General features: G+C 54.3%; 2 protein-coding genes and 2 long non-coding RNA genes across 4 annotated transcripts; 2 read left to right on the top strand and 2 right to left on the bottom strand.

Moving 5' to 3' along the window:
* The first annotated feature begins 1,453 nt into the window (after window positions 1–1,453).
* Window positions 1,454–5,066, top strand: LOC113892253. The gene is made up of 3 exons (XR_003511001.1): window positions 1,454–1,630; window positions 4,298–4,414; window positions 4,812–5,066. It is a non-coding gene; the product is annotated as an uncharacterized LOC113892253 (long non-coding RNA).
* On the bottom strand, window positions 3,283–6,611 carry LGALS1 (galectin 1). Its single transcript, XM_027540847.1, has 4 exons — window positions 6,529–6,611; window positions 5,124–5,203; window positions 3,824–3,995; window positions 3,283–3,486 (listed from the first exon to the last, which is right to left on the bottom strand). Exons 1-4 carry the CDS (start codon window positions 6,535–6,537, stop codon window positions 3,340–3,342), a joined length of 408 nt encoding a protein of 135 aa, XP_027396648.1. The 5' UTR covers window positions 6,538–6,611; the 3' UTR covers window positions 3,283–3,339.
* On the top strand, window positions 5,288–12,321 carry LOC113892252. The gene is made up of 2 exons (XR_003511000.1): window positions 5,288–6,646; window positions 11,482–12,321. It is a non-coding gene; the product is annotated as an uncharacterized LOC113892252 (long non-coding RNA).
* A 2,227-nt stretch (window positions 12,322–14,548) lies between these two features.
* PDXP (pyridoxal phosphatase) lies at window positions 14,549–20,324 on the bottom strand. Its single transcript, XM_027540845.1, has 2 exons — window positions 19,681–20,324; window positions 14,549–15,860 (listed from the first exon to the last, which is right to left on the bottom strand). Exons 1-2 carry the CDS (start codon window positions 20,252–20,254, stop codon window positions 15,544–15,546), a joined length of 891 nt encoding a protein of 296 aa, XP_027396646.1. The 5' UTR covers window positions 20,255–20,324; the 3' UTR covers window positions 14,549–15,543.
* Between the last annotated feature and the right edge of the window lie 473 nt (window positions 20,325–20,797).

Genomic DNA, 20,797 nt, shown 5'->3' on the forward strand with positions numbered 1-20,797 from the left:
TGATGAACAACTGTCTCTCTGGCCCTGCACCGCCACTAGTGGCCAAGCCGCTTGCCATCCTTGGCACCCGACTGGGTAGAAGCATTGCCTTGGCTGCAGTGTTCCGCCCCGCCTTACCCCCAGCAAGATGCCCGGCGAGCGGCCTTCCGTGGAGGCTCAGGGGAAGTAACTTAAAGTCAGCTCGTTCTTAAGTGGTGTGCAGCGTCACCCCCGATTGCTGCCCTGTGTGTGGAGTGGTTCTGCCCTCCTGGAACGTACGGTCAGGTGCAGAGTAAGAAGACAGCTGCTCTGTGGGGAATCTCTGTGCAGTCGGCCCTCGCAGCCCACCCAGTTGGAGCTGCCAGCCCCCGAGGGGCTCAAAGAGGCCACATCTGCGAAAGTTCCCAGCGCAGAGTGAATCACGCCACCCCGGGCAGGTGCCGTTGTTCCAAACTCTTCCCTGGGAGTTCCAGGTCCCCTTTACTCCAGGGAAATAGATGTGGGACTGGCAACCCCACCCAGACTCCAAAAGCTTGAGAGCCCTTTGCTGCAGTTAGCTCACAGTCTTAACACACTTCCCTTTAGGATCACTTTCTCCTTGAAATTATTTTTATGTTCATTGAGCATATTTTTATGTTCAGGCACAGCAAGAGATGGCACATTTTCTTAATAGAAATGATGATGAAGGTAATAAGCCAAAGAATTAACAGCAGCTGCCATTTAGTTCTTTGCACGATTATCTTTTTTTTTTTTTGGCTGTGCCATGTAGCATGTGGGATCTTTAGTCCTCCAACCCAAGATGTCCCCTAGAGTGAAAGTGTGGACCACTGGATCGCCATGGTCCCTAAATGATTATCTTTTTTGAGATATGAGTCCCATTTTAATGAGGCTGAGAGAGGTGTGGTCACTTACCCAAGGTCACACAGACAAGAAGAGCAGGTGCTGAGGGCAGAGCCCTGTCATCTAAAGACAGAACTCTACTTATTGTTTCTCTGGACCCAGTTTCATAGGCTCTTGGGACACACGGGGTCTGAAAAGAGGTGAAGGGAACCAATGTTTACAGAGCCCCTACTATGTGCTAGGCACAATGCAGTTTTCCACATTATCTCAGCTAATCCTTGCAACAGTCACACAAGGTGGATTCTAGTATTAATGCAATTTGATAGGTGAGGAAACGGGTTCAGAGGAGTTATGTAACTGGTCCACGGGCACACAGTTATGGAACTGGGGTTTGAACACAGGTCTATCTGACTCCAAGCCGAGTTTCTTTCCTCCACAGTCAGTGATCTCTCTCCTAATCTGCCCCAGGAGCTTTCCTCTGCCTGGTTGTAGTCCCAGTCCTGGTATATTGTGTGTTCAGCCAGTGTAGGGAGAGTAAGTAGGGCGAGAAAAAGGCAGTCAAGAAGACACTTTCTCCAATGTCCAGCAGAGGGCGCCCCACCCACAGCCAGACTTCCAAAGCTGTCTCTCTCTGGGTGGCCACTTGGGTGCCCCAAGAGAGCCTGGAGATTGGGTGTGGCTCAAGGCAGCTCCCAGCCTGTGTTCTCCATCCTCCGAGGCCCACATAGAGATGTATCCTGCAGCGGACCCACTGAGATGGGAGTGATCCACCCAAAGGGGCCAGTTGAAAATAACAGCCCGCATTTTACAGGTGAGAAAACTAAGGCTGGGGGAAAGAGACCTATCCAGTGTTTCACAGCTGATGCTAGCTGTTCTGGAGACTGAAATTAGCCAAGCTCCCACCCCACACACACCTCAGGAGGCTTCCCTGGGGTTTGGGGGTTGCCTGCTGAGGTTCTGATTCTAAGCCTTTTGGGAACACTGGCTCAGTTCCCAGGGGCTGTTTCCCAGGGAGGTAGGAGCCCTACAGGAGGGAGCAGAAAGGAAAGGGGGCAGAGGCGTGGTCAGTGTGCAGGGTTGCCCAGCAGTCAGCTCATGTCCCATCTCTTGTGACAAATGAGCATGATGGAGCTGGGTGAAGCCTTGCCCTCCAGAGTAACACAGCCTGGCTGGCCTTGGAAAGCACATCCTCTGGAAACCAGCAGAGGGGCTCGTGGAGAGCTGTGTGAGTCCCCTGCAATCCTCTGCTCTGCAGGGAAGAAGAGGCTGTGTGCAGCAGGAGGCCCACCTGCCTCTATTTCTAGGCTCTCTGCAGGGGCTAGCATCCCCTCTCCCCCATTCCTCCTATCAGAAATGGGCCAGCAGGTGGTGCCAGGGCCATCGCCCAAGCCCATCTTCCCATTGTTGGGTTAAGGGTCCTGAGTTTCCAGACTGGCACCCTGGTTGCCCTTACACTCCAGCATTCAGGGGTGTGGCCAGGCACCACAAAGCTGGGGTGATTGGGGAGCCCCAGAAGGCTCAGCTGGGCCTGGTACAGACCAGGGAGTCACCACCCAGAGCCTGTTTCCTCCCCTTCAGATTCAGGGGATAAGATCTCACGCGATAGTAGGGCAGGGACGGATATTCTACCCACTGCGTGGTTGTCATGTGCCAGCCCTATGCTTGTCCTCCTTCACATACCTCACCTCACCTCATCCTCACAGCAATCCCATGAGAGGCTCCGTGCTATCCTCCCCGTTATATGCATGAATTAAACAGGCTCAGTGAGGTCAATTAAGGCCCAGAAGGGCACACAGCTTTTCCCTGTCTGAAATCGGACGGCTTCCTAGCTCATGAAAACAAATGAGGGGCCCCAGGTATTCTTCCCTCTACCTCCCTCTGTGCTGCTCCAGATACCATGGCATGAATCAGCCTGTTCTTGACTCTCCCTGTTTTCATTTATTCAATACCTTTTGAGCATCTACTGCGTGCTGGGGTCCACTGAGTTGGCAACTGTTTGAGGGTAGTGACTGGGGCTTATTTAGTATTGAGCTCCCTACTGGGTACCGAGCTTTCTGTTCAGCCCAGGGGACCCAGGGGAAGAAGATGTCAGTGGCACGTAAGAGGTATGCCTGCACTTCAGTTGTGTTTGACTCTTTGCGACCCTATGGACTGTAGTCTGCCAGGTTCCTGTCCACGGGATTTTCCAGGCAAGAATAATGGAGTGGGTTGGAAGCCCACTTAAGAGGTATAACATCAAGGGAGTTCCCTGTCGGGTCCAATGGTTAGATGCTTTCACTGCCATGGGCCTGGGTTCCATCCCTGGTCAGGGAACTCAGATTCCACGAGCCACATAGCGCAGCCCCACCCCCCAAAAAGGTATGCATCAAGGTAGTGAATGAAAGTGAAGGAAAGGGCAGAGACAGGGCTTGGGGCAGTTGGTGGAACCCTCCTCTTCCACACCCACACACACAGGAGGCTAGATTGGGGGAGCACAGGCAGCTGCCTTTATTGGGGGCCATGGGCTGGCTGGCCCATATGTCACTCAAAGGCCACACACTTGATCTTGAAGTCACCACCTGCAGACAGGTAGTTGATGGCCTCCAGGTTGAGGCGGTTGGGGAACTTGAATTCGTATCCATCAGGCAGCTTGATGGTTAGGTCCGTCTGGTTGAAGGAGATGCATACCTAGGGGTGCAGAAAGGCAGTGAGCATGTGGACCCCACAGAGACCCTTGACTCCACGGCCACAGCTGCAGCATGCAGGTCCTAGGCCCTCGCAGAGCCCTTTCCTCACTCGGCCCTGACAACAGCCCTGCTTCATGGGTGAGGCCCTGAGGTTGGGAGAAGGGAATATTGCTCACCGAGGATCACACAACTGGTGAGGGAAGGGCAGAGAGATGGGAAGGTAGAGGAAGGGGGAGCGAGGTTGGAGGGTTGGGCCCTAGATTTCTAGCCACTCAACCCAGCTCTGCCGCAGCCCACCCAGTGCCCTGATCCCTCGCCGCCCCCAGACCCCAGCCCACCTCCACGACACTTCCAGGCTGGAAGGGGAAGGCAGATTCCCTTTGCTCAGCCCCCCAGGCCCCAGCATCCTTGCTGTTACACACGATGGTGTTGACGTCCCCATGCGCGTTGAAACGAGGGTTGAAGTGGAGGCACAGGTTGTTGTCGTCTTTGCCCAGGTTCAGCAAGAAGCTAGAGGGTAACAGGTGGGCTTGAGGCCACCCCCACCGGCCACAGCCCCCTCAGGCCCTCTAGTCTGTGCCACCCAGTCCGTGTGAATGCACCTCGCTGGGGGAACTCACTGCAAGAAGCAGGAAACCTGGATTCCAGCTGTGTCCCTGCCTCCTCCTTGCTGTGCGCCCCTGAGCAAGTCCCTGCCCCTCTCTGGATCTCAGTATCCATATCTACACAGCGGAGGCTGCACCAAGAGGATCTCTTAAGGGTCTTGCTGTGCTGACAGCCAGGACTCTTGCAGACATGAATTTGTGTCCCAGCCCCTTTGATCAAGGTCAGAGACTCCCTCCAGATGGCGTCCTCTGGGAAGGCAACTGTCCTGGCCGTCTTGTCTATCTGTAGCCCTGGTGCCCAGCACGATGCGTGACACACAGCAGGTAGGTGCTCAATAACTGCGGGGCTCATGAACGAATAACAATAATACATTTGCTGAGTGGAGCTAACAGCAACGCCTACCTCTGAGGGTTTGGAAAGAATGGCACAAGTGGTACGCGTGAAACCTGCGGCTCTTTTAATACGGTCAGCTGGTCATCATCGTCACCGAGAGATCCAGCATTGCACTTTCACACAGCAACTTCCCCCTCCACGAACTGATTAACAAATAAGGCTCAAGGCGGGGGGTTGACTGACCCAAGGTCACAAGACTCCGGAGAAACTAGGCCAGCTGGCCGAATGAATGATGAGTTCAGGAAGGAGTGAAAGAAAAAAAAAAACGGATCTCGAAGGCGGGCAGCAAGGCTGACGCCCTTTCATCCCTTCTCTCCGCCCCCTCAGGCCCCGCCCACAGCAAGGGGCGAGAGGAAGGCCAGCCGAGGTAGATGACGAGGCCGCAGCTGGTTCAGTTTAAGGGTGCGACAATGGTAGGGGCGTCCAGACCCCGCGGAAGAAGTGACTCATCCAGAAGACACTGCCTCAGCGGCCGCGGACCTGAAACCTGCCCCCGCGGGAGGGAGGGGCCGGGCCCAGCCAGCCACGCCCCTGGCCGGGCCCGGCTCCTCCCTCAAGCTGAGCCCCCGCCCCTGCCGCCCGCCTCCCCTGCCGCCAGCCACCCCTGCCGCCCGCCGCCCAAGCCCTCATCCCCCTCACCTCTTGGCGTCTGCGGCCACCTCGCCCCGCACTCTGAGGCACTCCCCAGGTTTGAGATTCAGGTTGCTGGCGACCAGACCCTGCCAGACGAGACCCCGCCCAGAAGGGTTAGAGGACGCAATGGCGGGGTCGGGATGGGGCGTCTAGAGGTGTGGGTGGGGATGAAGGGGTGGGGTCGTCCCCTTTTTAGGGTGCTCTGACCAGGCCGACCTGAAGCCTGAGGAACCCGGCTGCAAGTTCTAGGCTCTCCTTCTTTGTGTGGTTCTGGGCAAGTCCCTACTCCCAGCTGAGTCAATTTCTTGTCTGTAACATGACTGAGATTCTAAGAAGACAGGATCTAGAAGTTTCTGCCATTTAGCCTGGGGATTTTAGATGCAATGTCTAGCCTGGGAGGTGGAGTGCTGTCTGCTCCATTGCCTGCCTCGCTGAATAGATGGAGAGAGCCCGCCTCCACATGGGTCTCTGCGAGTTGGGGGGCAAAGGAGGGTAAGTGAGGCTGTCTGTACATCTGCTGGAGAGGAAGAGGCCTGGAGCTGGGCGGTGTCCACCATCCCCTTCAAGCCCCTCTGTGCAGAGAGGGACAGGGGCTGGAGGGGAGTCCCCTAAGGAGCACAGTTAGACCCCTCTAAGAAGGGAGAATGGGCCCCGGGGTAGGAGCCTGCATTCTGGCTGGTTCAGGGTTAACAATTCAAGTGCAAAGCTTAACTGGTGTGAGTGGTTCCTCCTGCCAGAAACTTGAATCCTGTCCCTCGGGGCCTGCAGAATATTCTAGCTTGCTCCTTGATATCCCTTATCACACATACACACCCCTCCTAGCCTGGAGGAAAGGGTTGTAGAGCACTCTCCCCCAACCTTCATCTGACCACCTTGGACAGAATCACTCACTGCAGCGGGCTAACCTATGCAGGCTACCCCCAGGCAGCGTGGCTCAGATCCTGGCGACTTTTCAGAGCTCTCTGGAGCACAGGGTGACTCTGCCCTGGCCCAGGGACTGCGGACAGCTGCAGGGGGGGAAGGGAGAGGAGTTTCTATGAGGTGGAGGAGGGGGAAGGGACAGTGTCCTGGGCACTAAGAAAATGCTCCTCCCGCCCCCATGTCCAGTCGACCACACCCTTTCCACTCCCACTTCTCAAGAGAGCTGCAGAAAAGTCAGACCTTGGCGGAAATAATTGTGCTATCAGACTCTGGGGGAATCCAGAAATTTCTTAAGCCAGAGAAGGCCTTGGGGGACTGTGGCCCTACCCTCATTTTACAGACACGGCCACTGAGGCCCAGAAAAGACACTTGTTCAAGGCCGCACCACGGGAATTAGAACCCAGATCCTGATCTACCCTCGCTCTCCCCAGCTGAGCCCCCAGACCATCTCTGGGCCTTAGGGTTGGCGGGGGGGGGTCCCCATACTCACACAAGCCATGATTGAAGAGAGGAGGATGTTCCTGAAACTTCGGCACCAGCTGTCTGAAGACTCTGCAGGAGAAATGAGCTTTGGGCCGCTCCCACCCTTTTAAGTGGACCAGACCCCGGTGAGTCCCGCCCCCTGGATGCTGAGCCAATTGTAACTCAGGAAGGGGATGGGGGCCACAGGAGGCGGAGTGAATGGAATTTTGAAGCCCGTTGTGGAGCAGAGATGACCAATCGGAGTGGAGATGCCCCCCCCATTCCTTCTTAGCCACTCCCACAAGGTCCAGGCTCCACCTCCCAATTCTCCTACCCCTTCCCAAAATTGTGCTGTGGCAAGGATTGGGGGAAGCCAGTGGAAAATAGTTTGAGGATGAATTAGGTCCAAGAGTTAGCTGGAAGAGGGCCAGGGCTAGCTGGCTGAGCTGGGGGGATACCCAGAGAAGGCAGCTGAAGGGGTGCAGGGTCCCTCGAGAATAAGATCTGAGATTCGAGAGGCTCTGTTCCTTGGCAGGGGCCAGGGCGTGGCCCGCTCTGGGCGCCTCTGCAGAGGGCGCAGGACCCATTAACCACAAAGCCCTGCCTCCCTCGGAAACAGGGATTGCGGCTGCTGCTCTGCTCTTCACTAGCGCTAAAGAAAGGCTGGGCTGGTGTCAGGGTTGAGGCTGCCGCCCAGGCTCGGGACTCAGGCCGCAGGCTTTGGCCCTCCCGAGGGCCCTGCTGCAGATCCTCCAGGAGCCCCTGCCTAACAGCTTCTAGCCTGTCTAAGAGGGTCAGGCCTGGAAGGAGGCCCAGGGTGAGCCAGGCCATAGAAGGCTGGGGTCCCCGGTCTGTGCACCCGCCTCCATTCTTTCTCCCTCTGACGCCAGGCACAACTTCTTTTCCGCATCCGTTTAGCAGGTATTTTACTGAGCACCTATTATGTGCCTGGCCCTGAGCTGGCCTCAGAGGATTCAGAGATGAAGCCCTCAGTACCTGCTCTCAAGTAGCTCTCTGTTGGGGGCAGAATTTGACTGTGAACCTAATTAAGAAGTAGCACGATGCTGGCTCTGAGAGAAGTCATGAGCAAGCACTGTGGTGGGGTGGTCCAGAATGGGAAGAATGTGGGTCTTTTCTTTTTTTGGCCACCCCACATGGCATGCGGGATCTTAGTTCCCTGACCAAGGATTGAACGTGTGCCAACTGCAGTGGAAGGGCAGAGTCTTAACCACTGGACTGCCTGGAAAGTCCTAGAAGGTCGATCTTCAAGGATGGGTGAAGAAACAGGGACTGGCATTCCAGCATGGGCACAGAAATGAGACAGCACACGTCTGGGGAACCGTGAGCATCTGGGCAACTGTGAGCATCTGGGCGTGGCTGGAGTTTAGGGGGGTGCTGGGGAAAGATGGGGTTATGAGGCTGGGAGGCCAATGGTACTGGATCATGAAGGGCCTCACGGAGGGGTGTGGGCATTGTTTGATCTGAGGGTGCTGGGGAGGCCACAGAAAGTTACATGAAGATTGAGTAGTGAGGCCAGATTTAGACTGCAGGAAAAATCACTGTAGCAACAGACTTGAGGGTGGGTTCAAGGGGTGCTCACCTCACATTCAGAAACCAAGTGGGGAGAGGAGCATGGGGAGCCCTGGGTGGGTGGGGTTGGGGGCTTGCTAAGAGAGGTATCAACAGGACCTCCTTCACATCAGTGTCCCCCTTCTGAAATCACCAGCACTGAAGAGCTAAGAAGATGTGGACCACGGGTGACTCACATCTAGAGGCCCTGCCCCGAGCTCGCTGCCTCCCCATCCCCCATCTTCCTCCAGAGACTGAGGCCCACATTGGCACAGGAGGAGGGGTGAGGGCACGGGGCTGAAAGGCAGGCCCAGAGAGGTTGGGTGGCACCCCCTGTGAGCCCCTCACCCCTCCTCCTAGACCAAGCCAGCTGCCTCAGAAACCAACCAGCAAAAGTGCTTCCCTTTTTCCTCCAGGGCCTCCCTCCAAACCTCCGCATTAGGGAGGGGTGGGTGGTGCCCAGTTCCACTGCCTCTCCTCTGCGCTTGCCCTCTGAGGCCCACAGACATCCTCTCTGCCTGGACAAGGAATGAGGCTATTTCAGGAGGAGCCCTGGACCAAAGCCAGAGATGCTTCAGATGCAGTCCCTGCTGTGACGGCCATCAGGTGGGCCTGGCTGGCTACTCCCCAGTGGTGGGGCTCTTAGAGCCTCAGGAGCTGCTCCTTCATTTCCCCCACATCCTGGAAGATGGAGTTTGGCACCAGGAAGTGTATGTTGTTGGATGAGGGCTGCTTTACTCCTCTGTGGCATTTGGCCTGCCTGATTGCCTCGGTTGGCCTGTCTGTGAATTGGGCATGAGCAGGCCTGCTCTCTTGCACAAGCTTAGCGCAAGGTAGAGTTCAGGTCTGTTGTATATCCTTAATAGATGATTCTTTTGTTCATAGAGTCTCAGAAGGTTTTTGCTGTCTTCTTTTATCTTCTTCCAGACTGAGTGCACCTTCCTGGGTCAACACTTCTGGGAGGCCACCCTCTCACCCCCACGTCATCCCTAGGTAGTCCCCCCATCCCCAGGCTCTGGTGGGGAGTCTCTACAGAGTCCAGTGTCCCCTATAAATAAGAAGGACCGTGTTTTTCTGGAGGTGGAGGGCAAGGACAAGCTGCATTAAACCCCCCCCACACACAGTCTCAGGGCCTTCTGCTGGTGGCGGCACTTACCTGTCAGGCCCTGTGCCCAGCGCCTCGCTTTCATCCATTATCTCATTTCATCTTCACCTCCCTCCTGAAGCAGCCACCTGGGTCGAACTTCTGCACAGGGAAGCTGCTCTGGGGCCCTGAAGCCAAGCTGACATCAGAATCGGAGAGGAGGGGCAAGTCCTGATTTGGGGGCTACCGGGCTGTAACTCCAGCCAAGATCCTTGTCCTCCCTGAACCTGTATCCAGGCCTGGAAAGTGGGGATGTTACCCATCTGCCTGGAGGGTTATAGGAGTGAGGTGAGAGGGGCTGAAAGTCAGCTTTCTCTCCTGCACTCCTCAAAGCCAAGCCCCTCCCCACCCAGAGACTCTCCTGTGCCTCACTGCAGTGGAGGCAGCCAGCTGTCTGGAATTCCTCCATCCTGCAGGCTGGCCCTACGGGCTGGACCTTGGCTGCTGCTGTGAGAAATGAGTTGAGCTTGTCCAGACATGAGATCCAGGCCAGCATGGCTCTTCCCAGGCTGCCGGCTCCCACCCAGCCCCCAGGAAGGCTGTGGTTCCTCCAGCTGGCCGTGGTGGGGAGGGCTACCAGACCCCCTGAGGTACCCTCTGCACCCCCAGAAGGTGGGCGTGGCCAGAGCCAGCTCCAGAGCTCCTTCATTTAATAATGTGGAGACCACCCAGGGAGGGTGGCCATTTGGCCAGGGTCACACGGGGAGCTTGGGCTGCAGTGCTTTCATCTGCTGAGCCAAGGGAAGAACAGTGTGATGCTGGGATTCTTGGACCTCAGAAGTGATCTTTTCCCCCTGTTCCATGAAGGGTCGGAAAGGACTAGTGGGAGGATGCCCCCAACTTCAGATACTTTCCCAAGCAGATTGTGCTGGAGCCCACCTCCTCATTTACCTGCTCATCCTTTCTCACCTCCCTGCCTTTGCTTGCGCTGCTGCATGTGCTCAGCCAGCCGTCTCCCCAAACACAGGGGCCTCTGTCACTTTGCCTTCCCACCTAGTGTTTGTCCCTCTCTGAACACAGGCCCCAGCTTGCCTTTGGAGAATCACCACTCCTCTCATGAGGTCTAGGTGAGGTCCAGACCCTGTCCTTCATTATCCTCCAGGGCTCAGGCATGAGTCTTTATTTTTTTTTAATGGTTCTCTGGTATGTGTGTGTACGTGGGGAGGGGGGTGACATAATTATAGACTCAGAGGAAGCTAAGAGCTTTTTAAGAGCTTAGAAAATATTTGAGACTTGAAGGAAAAAAAATGTGTTGGCCCCCAAATACTAAGACTGCAGAACTGAAGTTAATAAATGTTTACTTTGGTCAAACCTAACCCTTGCTAGTCATAAAAACTATTGCCTTTGAAAGCAATTTTGTGGGTGGAATTTTCTTCTTCAAAAGCATGTCCAAGCCTTCCTAGAGATTGGTCACTCTTACATTAGATCCCCATAGCTAAATAATGTCTAAAATGAAAGTATAAAAATCCTTGGAGATATGTATAGTACCCCCCCATAAATATATTTAATGGGGGCTGTGGATGCATTTTAATGTTTTCTATAATGTGCTTGGGACCTGTGTATCAGGAGAGTTTGGGGCTGCAAGTAACAGAAAACTCAAGAAAAACTGCTTTAAAATTAAGAAAAATTCACATACCAAGCAGTCTGGAGCTAGGAGGTTTCCATAGCAGATTGATTCAGTGGCTCAATGAAATCATAAAAGATCTGGGTTCCTGTATGATCATGGATTATGGCCAGATAGACAGTCCTCACTCTTCTGCACAACCACAATCCACGGTTAGCCCCTGCTTTTAGGACAGACAGTGTAAACGATTTGAGATGAACTGTCTTCATACCTGGAGAAGGCAATGGCACCCCACTCCAGTATTCTTGCCTGGAAAATCCCATGGACAGAGGAGCCTGGTAGGCTGCAGTCCATGGGGTCGCTAAGAGTCGGACACGACTGAGCGACTTCACTTTCACTTTTCACTTTCATGCATTGGAGAAGGAAATGGCAACCCACGCCAATGTTCTTGCCTGGAGAATCTCAGGGACGGGGGAGCCTGGTGGGCTGCCATCTATGGGGTCACACAGAGTCGGACACGACTGAAGCGACTTAGCAGCAGCAGCAGCAGCAGTCTTCATACCTGTAACATACTCTCAAACAAGCCAGTTTAAAAATGTCAGTATACATACAGAGCAACTAAGCAAATTGGACAAATAGAAAACAACTGGGAATGTAGATGAAGGGCATGAGTGTTCATTGTGCCATTCTTACACCTTTTCTAGGAGAAGCAATGGCACCCCACTCCAGTACTCTCGCCTGGAAAATCCCATGGACGGAGGAGCCTGGTAGGCTGCAGTCCATGGGGTCTCGAAGAGCCGGACACGACTGAGTGACTTCACTTTCACTTACACCTTTTCTGTTGGTTTGAAACTTTTATAAATTAGGGACTTTCCTGGTGGTCCAGTGGCTAAGACTCTGCACTCCCAATGCCGGGAGCCTGGGTTCTATCCCTGGTCAGGGAACTAGATCCCACGTGCCACAACTAAGAGTTCACATGCTGAACTTAAGATCCTGCATGCCGCAAGTAAGAGCTGGTGCAGTCAAAACATAAAAATAAATAACTGAGGGAGTGTGACATAGTAAGAAATGTGTATCTGGTTTATGACCCTGGTTCCTGACATAGAGCTTCTAAATCCTGTGGAATTTCCTGAGTGATAGGAGCATTTTTTGTTCTGATGAGGTAACTCTTGGTGGGCACTTGGATGGCTTCAAGGTGGGGGCTGGTCACCAGAAAGATCAAGCAGTGATCAGAAGCTTGGAACTTTCGGCTCTGCCACCCATCTTCCAAGAAGGGGAGAGGAGCTAGAGACTAATGATCTATCATGCCAACGTGATAAACCCCCTCCACTGGAATCCCCAAGCTACACAGTTTGGAGATCACCCAGGTTGGTGAACACGCCCACATGTTGGCAGGGTGGCACAGCCTAAGCCCACTGGGACAGCAACTCTTCTCTTAGTACCCTCCAGGGCCTCGCCCTGTGTATGTCTTCATCTTGCTGTTCACCGGTATGCTTTGTCGTATCCTTTGTTGTAGAATAAACCCATAATCATAGTTTCCCTGAGTTTTGTGAACCGTTGTAACAAATGATCAAACCTGAGAAGGGGGTTGTGGGAACCTCTGATTTATAGCCAGTGGATCAGAGTACAGGTAACGACCTGGCATTTGGGCCTGGCACTGAAGTAGGGGAAAGTCTAGGGGGGCTGAGCCCTTAACCTGTGGGGTCTGCACTGACTCCAGGTAGTGTCAAAATTGAATTAGGTTGTAGGACACCCAGGTGGTATTCGCAGAAAACTGGAGAATTGCTTGATGTAGAAACCTCGCACATTTTGGTGTCAGAAGTACTGTATCCTGTGGGTAAACAGTTTCCCCTTTCAGTGTGTGTCAGAGAAGTGGGATTTGCTACAAAGGCCCTGGCTCATAGAAATGTGTGGGTTGAAAAGAGAAAGTATGAAAGGGCAGGGGTGAGGAACCTTTGAGTCCTAGGTGGTCACGTGGTCACCCATGGTCGAGCAGCAGTGCTGCATTGCCTCTAAAGGTAGACCTAGGAGAATTCTCTGGTGCTGCAGTGGTTAGGACGCACAATTTCATGGCCCAGGGCCTGGGTTCAGTCCCTGACTGAGTAACTAAGGTCCTGCCAGCTACGCAGCTTGGCAAAAAGCAAAAAAATTATGTGCATTCTGAAAAAAAATTTAATTAAATAAAGGTAAATGTTACCAGTGGAATTTAGACATGGCTCCAAGTCCTGGGGAGTTGGCTAAATGGATGCATAAGGAATTGCGAAAAAAGTAAAATTTACAGACCTGTAGTTATGATTATCTGTAATAGATAAAATGAAATCAAAAGGGAGTGCTCTGTGGGACTCTGATGCTAGACTAAGCTCAGATTTATTTCAGCAAGTCTAAGCTTTGGCCCCTAACTCAAAGCCACTCCCAGAGGGAAAAATTATGGCAGGAACAACAGAAAGTACCTCTCAGGTTTCTGTTCACCAAGAAAGTAGTCAACAGGCAGGGGTGGGGGTGGGGTGAGGCAAAACTAGGAACCTATTGAAATCAGGAGGTATAATGTGAAGGAGTTGTTTCGTCAATTGGTGTCATCGGTTGCCTGAAATATTAGCTAGAAATCTAGTGAAGACCATATGGTATTCATTGTGCTGTTCTTAGACTTTTTCTGATGGTTTGCAACTTTTAGAGGTCTAGGGAAAATACCCCCAAGTGCTTCCCATTTTTCTGAAGCAGAGTCACAGAGCAGAGAAATATACCAGGCCATGCCTTGTGATCACATAATGGCTGCAACCACTTCCACATCCAAAGCCCATAAGAGTGACAGGATGAGAGAGATGCACCTGGAGGGTGTTGGACCACTTCATGGGGCAGCCAATAAACTCCTTTATGCCTTAACCAAAAGTCACCAGAAAAGCACATTTGCTCCTACCTCCTGATGCAGCCAGACTCAGTCAAGCACTCCATCTTCCCAAGAACCACACTGAAGAGAATTTTCCAGACCTTGGAGTCCCATCCCTCACTTTACAGATGAGGAAACAGGCTGAGCAGGCAGGGGCTTGTGCAAGCTCAAGTGACAAGTGCATCAGTGAGTCAGGCCTGCCCATCAACCAGCTTCCAGCTGGGCACCTGCTCTGCAGGAGGCCCTGGGGAAGCTCGAGGCCAGCAGGGCAGTCACAGCAGCAGCCCAGGTGTGAAGGATGCCTGAAATCCAGTGGAGGGGTGGGCACTGTATCTCTCCTGAGCTCCTAGAGGAGGGCGAGGACCTGTCTCCCCCTTCAGTCTCTACAAAGCGGGGCTGCAGCCTCCCAGAGTCAACACAAGTTTCGGCCCCACTCAGGGGGTCACACTTTCTAGGTGTGTGCCCTTGTGTAAGCTAACATCACCTTTTTGATCCTCGTTCCGCAAGGAGTAAAGGGGAATGAGTAATGCAAGCTTGCTGGATTTCCTGAAGGACTGAAACATATTATTATATAAAGACTCAGTGAGGAGGACCCTCCCTGGTGGTCCAGTGGTTAAGACTCTGCACTTCCAGTGCAGGGGGCGGAAGTTCAACCCCTGGTTGGGGAACTAGATTCCACATGCTATGTGGCATGGCCAAAAATGTTTTTAAAAAAAGACTCGGTGAGGCATAAAGTGCTATTAAGCTAAGGTACCACTCTACACAGAGAACACGCTGGAACTGGGGTGGATCATTTCACAGAGGGAATGGGCCAGTTTTGGGGAGAACAGGCTCAGGCAGGGGCTCTTGCCCCCACCCCACCCTGGACACAGACTTGAACCCACACAGACACTCCTACTCGCACTTTATTAAGTACGGGAGGACCAGTTACAACAGGGGTGGAGGTGGCGGGGGAAGGCTCAGCCCCCACCCCCACCATCAGTGGCACACGATAATAAATAACTGGGGTGGGCACGGGAGAGGTGGCACAGCAAACACTGATAGCAAGGCGGGGGCACAAAAGCCCCACTCCCAAGCTGTGGCCACCATCAGCACTGGTCTGATACCATGATCAGGGAGGGGTGGGGCCCTCACTACAGAAGCCTCCAGAGTCACTAAGGGCCCCCTTTGTGGAGGAGCGGTGTCTTCAGCACTTGGACCCTTATTTATGAACAGAAATCTGGACCCCTGGCTGGTCCAGTCAGACCCAGATAGTCGAGAGGCCACTGTCTCCCAGACTTCTAGATTGTTCTATTTAGGATCCAAGAGACTAATGGCTCATTACTAGCTGGGGTCCTGATTGGTCTACCCAGGACCTAGGAACTGAGAAGGTCACTGTCACTTAGGCTCCCAACTGGTCCACTCAGGACCCAACAGCAATGCATCACTATCACTTAGCCTTCTGATTGGTCCATTCAGGGCTCAGGGCAATAATGATTCCTGGTTACCTAGACCTCTGATTGGTCAACAGGCACCCCACGCCAGGACCCAGGAAAAGCTCTAGCGGCCCCAGGGTGGAAGTGCTCAGGGTTGGGGAGATCACAAGGCAGCAGGGCCCAGACTGAAACAAGGGGAGGTCACAGGGCAGGATATAAGGCTACCTGGCTGGGTCAGGCCGGGGTGAACCAGTAAGAGGGGAGGGGGCAGCTTCTGGGATAGCAAAGAGTGCCCAGCCACTGCTAGGAGTGGGTGTGGGGACCTTGACTCCTTCCCTGGGTTCCAGTCCCACCCGGGTAGAAACTGGGGTGCGGGAGCCAGTAGCCCTTAATGCAGCTCTTGGCCCATCACCTCCACCTACGGGAACAGGCTAAGGGAGGGTTGTGGCTGCGCTTGCATCAGTGGGTCAGTCCTCCAACCCCTCCATCAAGTCTGCGATGCTCTCCACGTAGTAATGGGGCACGAGGTCGTGCTGGCCGGCCGCCAGGTAGGCCTGGGCCTCCTCCAGGCGGGAGACGCCCGTGAGCGTGAGCACGGTGGTCATACCACAGCGGTGGCCGAAGAGGATGTCAGTCTCCAGGCGGTCGCCCACCATCAGCGTGCGGCCGGGGTCCACGCTGAAGTGCTCTGTGATGCACTCGAACATGTAGGGGCTGGGCTTGCCCACCACCAGGGCCTGGCGGCCCGAGGCTGTCTCCACAGCAGCAGCCAAGCTCCCGGTGCCTGCAGGGACATGGACACTTGGTCAGTGCGGGAGGCAGCGGGGAAGGCATCCATCCAGGCCTGGGAACTGGAATCCTCAGAGGCAGCTTGGCACGGGGGTTAAATCAGGCTGAAGTGAGTGAAAAGGCCGCCTGCTTCCCAGTCTTAGTGTGGGCCTTAAGGGCATAGATTCTGCAACCAGCTGCCTGCATTCACATTCCGTCTCCACTTTTCTTGGGCAAGCTATTAACCTCCCTGTGCCTCGGTTTTCCCATCTCGAATATGGAGCCACTGCACATGACCAGGCCTGGCTCAGTCAGTCCTGCCTGTGGTTCACCATTTCACCCTGGCAGCCGTACATCTCTGGGCAAGCCAATCTCTCTGAGTTTCCTTGGACTCACTGGAAAGGGGGGTCCAAGTGATGCCTGCCTTCAAAGAGGCGCTGTGGGCACCACAGGGGCAAGTGCTTTGGAAATGGAAAAGCACTTAACCAACAGCAGTTGTGGTTATTGCGACAAGAATGTGTTCTGTCGGAAACTGGCACCAGCTCTTTTGGAACACAGCAGGGCACAGAAATGTTTGCACCTCTGACCCAGTCTGCCTCCGCTGGGAGTGATCACAAGGCGAGAATTCAAACTGGAGACAAAAGCTACATGCTTGAAGATGTCCGTGGCTGCAGTAACTATAATAAGCAGAATTGTGGAATGCACCCAAGTATTGAACAATAGGAGGGCTGTTGAGAAAAGGACGGTTCTGATTCTCAGCCCAGTACCATCCTGCCCCATACAATGAGTCCACTGTGCCCGTCCCATCGGTATGTCTTTGTGCCAGAATGTTCTACCTTCACACTAATGTCCTTGAACAGATGATGATGATAATCACAATTTACTAAGCACATTCTAAAGTGCCAGGGGTTGTGCGGGAGCTCGTGAATACCCATTTTACAGACGATGTTCAGTGTTGTTAAGTAACTTGTCCAGGGTTGCACAGCTTAGGAAGTGGCAGATAAAGGATATGCATTCAAGTAAGTCTGACTCAGACACACGAGGGCCGGTCTGTACTGGCTCCAGAGTGCTGAATGTTTCCTTTTCAGGAATTCTGTGAGCTGGTAGTTAAACAAAGCCACTGTTTAAAGTCAACTCATATGAACTTAAATAAAATGTTTAAAACAAAGGTAATAAATTCTCAAAACTCATCGCTGCCTAATTATTTTACCATTATCTATGCTCTTGAGGTTATTTATATCTGCAATGATGGAAATATTACAGAATGGTGTGTACTTACTTTCCTTCCCAAGCCCACGATGGGAAGTGACCTCATGTTGGTAGGCTGAAATCGGCCACCAGGGAGAGTACTACCACCACAGAAACTGGCAAAAGTGTAAATCAAGGCTCTTCCGGTTCTTAAAGATGTATCAGTATACCACTGGTCTGACTCCAAACACTCCGGGCCTCCTGTCTCCCTTCTCACAATGAATGACATTCAACATGATTAAGCCAAAGGCACAGAAGGTGCACAAACAGCAAGTGTCTTCAGCCTTGCAGCCCCGAGATGAGGAGGAGGAACTTCCCTGGGATCAAGGCAGAGCCGGCCCAGAGTGACCCAGTGGGGCAGGTCTCCCTGACTTCTGACCTAGAACTTGCCCACTCGGTTTCCTAAGAACTGAGTCAGAAGGAAAAGCCATTTACCCTTTGTTTAGGAATTCCTTCCAGAATGGAAAGGGCTCAACTGAGTCATCCCAAAGGGATTGTCTCGGCTCTAGGACCATCGCTCTGTCAGCGTCTTCCTTTCCTACCAGGTCTGAGCCTATCACTCTTGGCCCCTCGTGTCCCACCTCACTCAGCCAGTATTACTGAGGCCCAACTATGTGCCAGGCACCAGGGATAGAGCAGTGAAGGAAACTGAGATCGTATTCTGGGGGAGCAAACATCCCAGCAGGGGAGTCTGAACGCAACTCTGCCCTCAGACCTTCATATCCCAGTTTTCTCCACATCCTGTAATCCAAGAGTCCTGAATATTCTGCTGGTGACGTATTCCTAAGACAGCAGGCCTTTCTATTTGCCGACTCAAGTGACTGCCACGTGGTAACAAGATAAACACACAATTAAGCAGACCCATAGGGATGGGAGGGGAACTGGGGTGAAATTCACATTATTTCAGATTTTATGCATACTGGGGTCTTTACTTAAAATGTTATTCCTCTTACAAAGCTGCACGATTCAAACAGGACAGCAGTGGTGTATTTGCTGAGCTCTGTCTCCCCCTCTTGGCTGTGGGAATGACCAGCAGAGCTGGTGGGCAAAGCCAAGTGGGTGCTGAGATTCAAGGGGCACACCTGGGCAGGGCCTGGTCTCTCCCCAGCAGCTCCACTCCATCTCTCCTGAGCCCTTGGGCGAGCTTCGGAACCCACAGCCTTCACCTGAGCTGTGAGGCTTCTGGAGAAACTCACTTTTCACAGCACGGCCTCAGGCAGGCAGGAGCCACTGGCAGCTGGGAGCCCTGAGCAGCGCTTTCCCCTTGGATTTATGGGGACACTGAAGTGGTCATGCAGCAAGTAGGTCTGCGGCAAAGCCAAGATAGGCCTAGAACTATTAAGATTCCCAGCTTGGAACTGATTCTCCCATGGCCCAAGCCCTGTTCCATTCCTGAGAGCCCTGTCCTGCAAGATGCCTCCTCCAGGAAGCCTTCCCAGGTCTCCTCAGCTCTAGGCCCTCCCTGTCACCCATCATAATACTCTGTCTACTCCATCAGTTTCACCCTGCCCTCCTAGGATCTGGAATCAATACAGTCAGTGGCCAGCAGGGAGAAAGTGATGGAGATCTGTCCCTCCCTCAGCCGACTGACGGGTTGTCCCTGCTGTCGGTTAGCCTTTGCTACCCTCTGCTCTTGTCTAATGCGAACCCTCCAAGATATAGGAGCCTCCTTTGCTCCTGCCTCCTCTGCAGATGTGAAATTCCTAAATGACAGCAGCAAAGAGTGCCCTGGATGGCAGGGGTGGGGTTTAGAGGCTGGGGATAAGGTGGTCTCAAGTGCCAAGTTCAGGTCTTCTTGCTTTTGGGTAGCTCATGTCCCTTCTCTTAGCCTCAGTTGCTTTAACTTGGAAATGGAACAATAACTTCCATCTCCAGAATAATTCTGAAACTAAATAACACACCAAGGTGCTTCATAAAGCTCTGTAACAGGAGAGGGCTCAGATACAATTTACATCATCTGAGCACCTATTACAGAGCAAGCACTTGCCCTGATCACTCTCTCCTCAGCGAAACTTAAACTGACATGGTTAGTATTCCCATTTTACCCCCAGGGAGGAGATGCTCCACGGTTATGTAATTTAACAAGATTACAGAGCCCTGCAGCTGGAACTCAGGTCAAACTCCATCCACCGCCCGTTCTCTCCGCACACCTGCCTTCAATCTGCCGCCAGAAACGCCTGTTCCAACCCTCGGGGCAGGGGAGCAGGCTTTGTCCCCAACTCTCCCACCTCACTCCGATGGCGGGTGGGGAAAATGACAGGAGTCATGCAGGCTGGTTCAGGAAGGCTAGGGTTGGGAGTCAGGGCCCTGGATTGCACCTGTGACTCCCCGAGCCACAGTGTCCTCATCTGTCCAACCGGACCCTACTTCTGCCCCTCACAGGGTGGCAGCTGCAAGAAAGCTGCAAGAAATACCAGATGTCGCCATGAAGACATGCTGGGCTGTTGCTGGGTGGGAACCGCCCGTACATCCCTCCAGTACCCCTCCTATCGCCTGGAGACGCCCCTTCCCCAGCCTTCACCCCCAGGCATGGAGCTGAAAGCGCAGGCCGCCCCCCCCCCTCCCGCCAGCTGTTTCCCCGCGCTCACCGGGGGTCCGGCTGCCGTCGCTGAGAGGGTGCCACGGGTCGCGGTCGGTGGCTACCAGCAGGCAGTCGGGGTCGCGCAAGTGCGCGCAGGCCTCGCTCAGCTTGGCGAAGGAGAAGTGCTCGTCGTAGCCCACAAGCACGGCGCGCACGCGCGGGGCCGCGCCCGGGTCCTCGCTGGGGTCCCCCGCCAGGCGCAGCCCGGCGGCGCGCAGCTCGGCCCGCAGCCCTTCACCGCCCAGCACGAACACCGCGCCCTGAGTGTCCGGAGGTCCGAGCAGGCGCTGGCGCAGCAAGCGCGCGGCGCACAGCGCGGAGCTGAAGAGCTGCTCGGAGCGCAGCCCCCCGAAGCCAAGACGCGCGAAGCGGAGGGCCAGCTCGGGCCGCGCGCGCCGGCTGTTGTTGCTCACGAAGAGCGTCGCCTTGCCAGCCTGAGCCAGTCTCTCCAGGAGCTCGGGGGCGCCCGGCACTGCGCGCTCGCCGTTCCACAGCACCCCGTCGCAGTCGAACAGGACCCCCTGCGCCCGGCCCACCACGTCGCGCAGGGCCGCGCCGCGCAGCCGCTCGCAGCGCGCCATGCAGCCGGCTGGCTGCCCGCACACCGGAGCCGCGCCGCTCTCTTCCCGCGGGCACAGCGCGCTCGCCCGCAGAAGGCCTGTCGCGGGCAGCGACCAATCGGCGCGCCTGAAGGGCTAGGGGGCGGGGCCACGGCCTGACCTGCAGCCAATGGGAGGGAGAGTCTCGGAGAGGAGCGGCGGCGGGGCTGGGAGCTACAGGAGCCTGGCGAAAAGGGTAGAATCTCGAGCTCCACCAAGGGAAGGGGGACCAATGAAGACCTAGCCTGGTCCTTTGTCCCGCCTCTCAGCTCCTCTGGACCAGTAGCCGCAGAGCTTCAGCGGCCTGCCGGGAGAGGGACTGACCTTTTTGACCAATAAGGAGTTACGAATGGAACAACAAGGCCCGTTCCTCGTTCCCCAGCCAATCACAAGCTTAAGACAGATGGTTGCTAGGAGGAAAACAAATATTAAAGGAGATGTTATCTTTGGGTCAAATCTCACTGCCTTCCTAACCCTAGACACTCCAGTTTCGAGCGGAGTCCTGGGAAGAAGTTCTGGGATGCA

The sequence above is a fragment of the Bos indicus x Bos taurus genome, chromosome 5, assembly GCF_003369695.1.
Source record: "Bos indicus x Bos taurus breed Angus x Brahman F1 hybrid chromosome 5, Bos_hybrid_MaternalHap_v2.0, whole genome shotgun sequence".
In the NCBI taxonomy this organism is placed as follows: Eukaryota; Metazoa; Chordata; class Mammalia; order Artiodactyla; family Bovidae; genus Bos; species Bos indicus x Bos taurus.